We start from the raw sequence: 7,078 nt of genomic DNA, 5'->3' as shown, positions 1-7,078 counted from the left end.
GGGCTCAAAGGGAGAGGCATAAAGAACCAAAAAAGGCATATTTACTCTTTTAATTTATCATTTATAGTAGAGTAAAAAAGACTGTACATTACTATCCCAGTGCATTTTAAAAACAACCACCAAACAGAGCAAAAACTGTTTTGGCAGGTGAGCCATACCTCAGCAGGTACCACGCTGACACAAACATGCTGCAGAATCCTTTCTGGATGGCGTACCATTGTTAGGAAGACAATTCTTAGCATTCTGATATCCCTCTGGTAGGATTTTCTACCCTGAACAAGCCAGACAGGACACAGATTACAAACTCCGGGGTTGGTCAGAAGAAGGAATCCTTCTGCCATTTTTAAACTGCTTTTGGACTATCATGATGTATTTACAGTGTCCTTTCGTAAGTGCTCATCAGTTAAACCCTGAGTGCATCCTACCAGCTTGCCAGATGTGCTCTTGAGCTGGTGTTAATTCCTGAGCCAAGGCAATTAAGGCAGAAAATAATTTTAACTAAGGTTTTGTCATGGTGCTGTTTTTTAAACAGAAAAGGACCAGGATTAAAATTCACACCAGAGCCTTTTCTGTTTTTAAAGCTAAAATTGGTCATCCCAAACTTCCTTTTAGTTCTGCATGGAAACTTGGAAGTACGACCGCTTACTACAATGGAAAGCTAGTAAGTGTGCTGCTATCCCAGAAAGCTGTCACCGCCCCCCTCCTCGCAATGAAACAAATGGGTCCTAGAATCTTTCCTCTTGCCTTGAAACTTTGTATTCTTTTACTAAAGTTTTACTAGTGTGTTGGGGTAGTAGTGTTGCCAGCCGTGTTACCTGAGCCAGGCAGTTAGGTACCCACCTCCGTTGCTGGTTCTCTCTCCACAAGCTACAGTAAAGGCATCTGCAGAAATAATTAAGTAGGCAAGCAATGCTTTTCTGTCTAAAGAAACCATTCTTTGCTGAATTGATTCAAAATAGTCCATGAATCCTTAATAGCACCATCAACTTAAAACCAACCACTTAGCAAGCTGGTCAGAGCATCACACAGTACAAGCTAATTATCTCATAAGCTGAATTTGGTGCCTTACAGCTGTTTCTCATGCACATTAACACTGTTAAGCCTCAAATCTTTGTGGAAAGCATTAAGCTGAGGCATGTGGTCAAAATGAAATTTGCTTTTGACTTTCCAAATATTTACTCAAATATTTCTATTACATGCCCAACACTACTGACAAAAGGCACTGCGGTTCTCACAGTGAGAATTACGCTGAAGAAAGGCCACAGGAATTATATTGATTCTGGCTGGTTTTGTCTGTAATAGCTGCTGTTCCTTAGCAGCGAGAGGGGAAACTTTGGGGAAGAGAAATGAACATGCATCCTCACACTACTCTTGCATCTCTTCTGGAGAGACGCGGATGCAGTTAACGAACGGAAGTGAATTTAGAGAGAGGGATACCTTTTGCTTGGTTCAGAAATCACCTCTGCTGGCCTTCCCAGAACCAGTGTGTTGCCTTTAACAACAGTGTTACTCATATATAAAAAAATTAATCCTGACTATCCTTTAAATGTAATTTGCATAACAAACAGGTTGTGGAACGGGTCCTGTAGTTCATGATGTACTAAAGTCCCCTGCAAGGCAATGGCAGCAATTGTGTTAGCAAAGCTTTACCCAGCAACCTGCAGCTGTGTTGGCACTCTACCAGGTCACTGCTACCGTGACTAGACAGGCTCATTGTTCCTGTGAAAATAGATTTTCTCCCATGCAGTGAGGTGGCATGAACAGAAGAATCTCCAGAGATTGAGGATTACCCCTTGGTCAAAGGGATTCTCCAACTCGGAGTGCTGCAGGTAGGAGATGCGATGATGTGACATGAATTCCCAGGTGGTGGTGTTGCATGAGATCAGATAGAGGTGTGACACAAGCAGCAGCAGGACAACAATGCTGAATATGGCCATCAGGAGGAAGGACATTAGGAGGAAAATGTTGTGCCACAGCCAGTCCCAGGACTGTTCAAAGTAGAGGCCTGACCTTTCAATTCAAAGAGAAATAAATTTGCGGTTAAAGATGTATAACTACTTACATGAGCCAAGCAAACTTTATGGCACATTTAAATTCAATTCATAACTAATGACCTTCTGTGAATTGTGAACCTCAGAGAGTTAATATACTATAAACTCTTAAAGAGACTGCACCAGCGTGACATAAAATCTAAGAAGTTTAAAGGATGCTGGTTCCCCTGACAGCGGAGAGAGACAAATGCCTTCTGTTAACTCCTCTCCCCAACAGGCACACAGCTGAAACCCTGCTGGAGTTTCCAGTACTTGGCTTTGTAAACAAAGACAGTATCACAGTAACTGAAACAAAATTAGTCAGCTTTTGTACTGTTGTTAATTCTGCTAATTTAAGCTTAAAACAAAGATGAACAACGAAACCTAAATTATTAAATCCTGCTCAACTATTGATCAGCTGTGTTGTCCCTCAGCAGATTAGGGGGCTCCAGGATGCAGAAGAGGGTGAAGACACAAAGCCAATCCAGTCACCGCTACCTTTCACATAAACGCTTCGGTGGGGCTCCAGGAGCACTCAACTTTCAACAGTCTTAAAGGACAAAGTGCCACCTCCAGGCCTTACCAAGCAGCGTGACCCCCCCACAGCAGAACCACAAGCTGCACGCTCAAGTAGATTATGAAGAGGCGGTGATTCTTCTCTCCTACACAGTTCTCAATCCAGGGACAGTGATGGTCATAACGCCGGACGCAGTGCCGGCACAGCTGGCAGTGCTTGGCTCGCATTGGTTGCTGCAAAACAGAAACAAACAAAAAGGAAAAAACCCGTCAGCACTAGTCCACTGCTGTTCAACTCCCCGTTCAGTAGAAGGGAACATAGCGCAGAACTGTCTTCCTCCACAGCAGTACTGTCCTAAAAGCACTCCGTTTTGAGATAACAGCACAACATAAACATTGCTAAACACAACTAAAGGGGATCATGATTCCCCTGGCACAGATCCACATGAGTGAGATTCAGATTAAACGACTCCTCCACACTACTTCTCTCTATGCATCTTACTCATTAGCTACCTATTTATAGGAAGCCCAGTGTGCAAAGCAGGGAGATAGAGCCAATTGGTCTGTTCGGGAAAGCACGAGTGGTGTATTGAGGTGAAAAACGAGGACCACTGCTATTGGATAAAGTGGGCAGGGATGGGATGTTTTCATGGGACTGCACAGAGGAGGGAAGTCTCTCTGCTTCTGTGCGAATACAAGACGCACAGGAAAGTGGCTCGAAGTACCAGGAGCAGAGGAGATGAAAGACCTGGCTGAGAAAAGTAGCACCTCCTAGGATTTGTTCCCTGAAGCATATCGATGTTTTGCCAGCTTTTTCTTTTACAATAAGCTCACTTCTCCCAGTAGATACTCTTCAGGAATTTACGGAAGCTGGGATAATGCTTGATTTTATTAAACTGATAGGGATCACTCTGAAAACAGGCCTTTCTAGGCTTTAGGCAGTGTTTTAAGAGCTAATTTAATTGCTCTAATTTTTCTTTCATGCTACCTTTTACAATTTAGCCTTATGTTTTGTTGGCTTTGGGCTTCCAAACAAGCTCACAGCTACCAACAGTTCTCATATGTCATGCTCACCTGCCTTTCTGACTATCAAGATACTTTCAAAATAACCTTTTTAACAATACTGTAAGCTCTGATTGACACGGCAGTAAGAACGTAGAATACGTTTTCCCATGGCAAAAGATCCCTGTTTCTGTAAGCCAGCAGGAACTTGTTTCAGCCTTGGAAAAAGAGCATACATTCCAGCGTTCATCACTACTACATCTTTAGCTATGCAATTTATTTGGATCACTTCTCAATTAAGGGCTGTATCAGAATCTAGTTTGCTAGTTGTATTTACTTTTTCTGTGAGTTTTTCAGCAGGAGAGAGACCCTTTGACAGAATTAATCAGATCTGCTGCACCTCCAAACCACTGAGCAGTGAGCAGCAATGTCAGAGCAGAAAAACACTGGCAACAGGAGCTGAACAAAGATGTTGCCAGAAAATGTAAGCTTGCAAATTGATCATCCCATCCTCTTCTAGCACATTATAAATGCCTACCTTCACCATGCAGTAACCGCAGCGTTGCATCTTAATATTACTTGGAACTTGGGGTGTCACCAGGCTTTGTTCTTCACTCTTGCCTGCCTACAAAAAAAGAGAAAGGGAGGAACTAAGGAGGTTTTGTTTCTGCTGTCTTGGTACAGCTGAGCTGTCTGGATCCTTTTATTTAACAGCTACACGCTGCTGGTTATCTCTGGCGTTAGGAAGGTTAAAGAAAATAATTCCTTAGAATCCCTACAGAAGCTGCAGACAGTTAAGGTAGAGCAAGAGCGAACAGGCTACTCCTGCAGCCATCAAAAAGAGCACTTGCACAGAGGCAGAAATAATTGCGGACAAGATCCCACAGTGATCCCAGTGCTACACTTGGGGGCAAAAATAAACACGGTTAGACTTCACTTACAAACACAACAACGATGCCTTTTCAGTACAAGCAGTGCTACTTGTTCATAACAAAGCCAACAATTACATTAATGATGGATGATTAAAATTGGTAACGCTTTTGTCCTACACAATCTATAAGGCGGTGTGCCCGAGCAGACTCTATCTCAGTTACTGACATTTTGCATCTCCATTTACTTCCCTGTAACTTGTTTGTGTACACAACCTCTGAGAGGGCAGCGAATCCATGAACAGCTGGATAAATGGAGCTGCAGAGCGCACCCCCTTCCTAGCTCGCCGTTCAGTTTGGGGTTTTTTGCACGTGTACCATTTTGCAGCAGTTACCATGAAATAGGTCACGTATACATTCCGTAGGAGAAGACTCATGTTCAAACGGCACGGTGCACCTGAGGCAGGAGCATGGTGTGAGAGACGGCCCAAGCCTGAGCCCCGCTGCCGGTACGGAGCCCCACGTCTGGCTGGTACGGAGCCCCACGGGCAGCACGGGGCCCTACGGCCGGTACGAAGCCCCAGGGCGGTGCGGGGCCCGGAGCCGCCCGCCGCGCGCGCTCCCTCCCCCCGGCGCCGCAGCCGCTGCCGGGCCCCGCGCGGTACCTCCAGCTCCTCCTCCGCCGCGACGAAGCCCGGATCCATGCGGGACACCCTGGCGTGCAGCAGGACGGAGCCCAGCACCAGGAGCACGAAGACCAGCGGCGCCAGCAGCTCCCCGCGCTCCTCCTGCCGCCGCAGCTCTGCAAGGGCCGGGGGCGCCGCCCTCAGCACGGGGCCGCAGCCGGGGGGGCGGGGGCGCCGGGGGACAGGCGGCGCCGGGCGGGGGTCCCGAGCGCGCCCCGGGCCCCCCCACACCCCAGGGTCCCCCCCGGCCCCGCGGCGCCCCCCGGCCCGGCACCCCCCGGCCCCGCTCCCCCCACGGGCCCGGCCCGGCCCGGCCCAGCCCCGCCGCTGCCTCCCCCCGGCGGCGGCCCCGCCTCACCCGTGCGGTGCAGGAACAGCCCCAGCGCCAGGGCCGCGCTCAGCGCCGCCTGCGCCCGCAGCCCCCCGGCCCCCATGGCGCCCGCAGGCCTGGCAGGGCGGGGAGCGCGGCGCGGCCGCCGCCAGCGCCCGGGGGCGGGGCCGGCACGGCACGGCACGGCACGGCACGGCACGGCACGGCGCTCCCTGGAGGCGCGGCCCGGGCTGCCCCTGAGGGGGCCCGGCCCGCTGCGGGGCTGCGCGGGTGCCGGTACCTCAGGCCCGGCTCCCCCCGGGCTGCTCCCGCCCCTCCCGCGCCTGCGGGCGGCCTGGCTGCAGCGCGCCGCTCCGCCCGCCCCGGGCCCTTCCCCGGGGAAAGGCGCTGCCCGCCGGCCCCGAGCCCCGGGCTCTGCCGGCGCCGCCTCGGCGGGGGGGGCGGGCCGGGCAGGTAACGCAGCCGGGGCGGGCGGGGGCCCTGGCAGCGGGGGGGGCTCCGCCTGGGACCGGCAGCTGGGGGGGGGCTGAGCCGTGCCCCGGTGCGTTCCGCTCGTGCTCCCGCTGGAGCGGGGCCGGGGTGTGCACCTGCAGCCTGGGCACCTGCCTGCGCGAGGGGGGGTCCCACCGCAGCCTGGGGAAGCTCTGAAATCTGTTCCCAGCTGTAGCGCGGGTGCATCCCGCCGCTTCTGTTACCTTCTTTCCCAGAGAGGATTCGGGAAGAACAGCCACATCCCTCGCTCGTGGATGCTCCGGCACCTGGGGCGCAGCGGGTGCCTCAGCCCCGCGCTCCTGGCTGCTTCGGTCTCAGTCAGCGGCCACCTGGCTGCACAGGGCACTGCGGCACTTTACCGGGGCAGCTGTGTTGAAATGTTGATAAAAATCATGGAGTCTAAACCTCCAACAATCATTCAAATCCTTTTGCTTTCTTTTTTTTATTCCAGGTAAATGAAAACCTGCAGGAATCTTCCTTGGACACCCCCAGAGATGGTGTCAGTGCTTGTCAAATCTCACGCAGAGGCTGTACATGAGGCGGCCGGGCTGCTCCCCGCCTGCCCCAAACACCCCGAGAACCTCCCTGCTCCGAGGGTTGCAAAGGAACTCGCTCGGAACAGCGGGAAGCTCGGGACAGCTCAGCAGGCTCCATCTACAAACAGAAAAAAAAAGGTGGGCAGCCCGGTTCCCCTTCTTTGCAGAGAGGTGTACATTTTAAAGCTTTAATGAAGGCAATTTGAATAGTAACAATATTACCCACTTGCAAGTAGAAACATTTTGATGCTCTGAAATAATTTGTCCTAGGGAATGTATTCTCACTGTTTTGTGATTAAAATAATTTGGTGCATGTTACACTTTGTATCTTTTCTTACAGCTTCAAAACCTCTCTCAACAGAGATCAGCGCTTACCTCGGTCTCAAGGGTTTCAACCTAAACAACTGGTTGAAATTAGGCTTAGTTCTAGAAAGTCTCCACTGGAAAGTTTCTGAGTGGAGAATCTAGATTCTTAGGAGATTCCAGCTAGGAGTTCCATGCTGCTGGAAGCCTAGGGTGTCTTACTGTGCTCTTACAACATGGTACATTTTCAGCGTCCTAGAGGCAGTTCAGTGTGATGGTTCCTCCTCCTGCTTCAGGCACCTGGAGTCTGATC

At 50.8% G+C, this 7,078-nt stretch overlaps 1 protein-coding gene across 1 annotated transcript; it reads right to left on the bottom strand.

Moving 5' to 3' along the window:
- Positions 1–35: 35 nt before the first annotated feature.
- On the bottom strand, positions 36–5,669 carry ZDHHC12 (zinc finger DHHC-type palmitoyltransferase 12). Its single transcript, XM_055789719.1, has 5 exons — positions 5,462–5,669; positions 5,083–5,219; positions 4,087–4,173; positions 2,614–2,780; positions 36–2,010 (listed from the first exon to the last, which is right to left on the bottom strand). The coding sequence occupies exons 1-5, from the start codon at positions 5,535–5,537 to the stop codon at positions 1,701–1,703; spliced, it is 777 nt and encodes a 258-aa protein (XP_055645694.1). The 5' UTR covers positions 5,538–5,669; the 3' UTR covers positions 36–1,700.
- Positions 5,670–7,078: the final 1,409 nt, after the last annotated feature.

This window comes from Falco peregrinus, chromosome 1 (assembly GCF_023634155.1).
Source record: "Falco peregrinus isolate bFalPer1 chromosome 1, bFalPer1.pri, whole genome shotgun sequence".
NCBI classification, from domain to species: Eukaryota; Metazoa; Chordata; class Aves; order Falconiformes; family Falconidae; genus Falco; species Falco peregrinus.
Note: the sequence above shows the minus strand (reverse complement) of the source record. Positions and strands in the feature narration are given on the sequence as shown.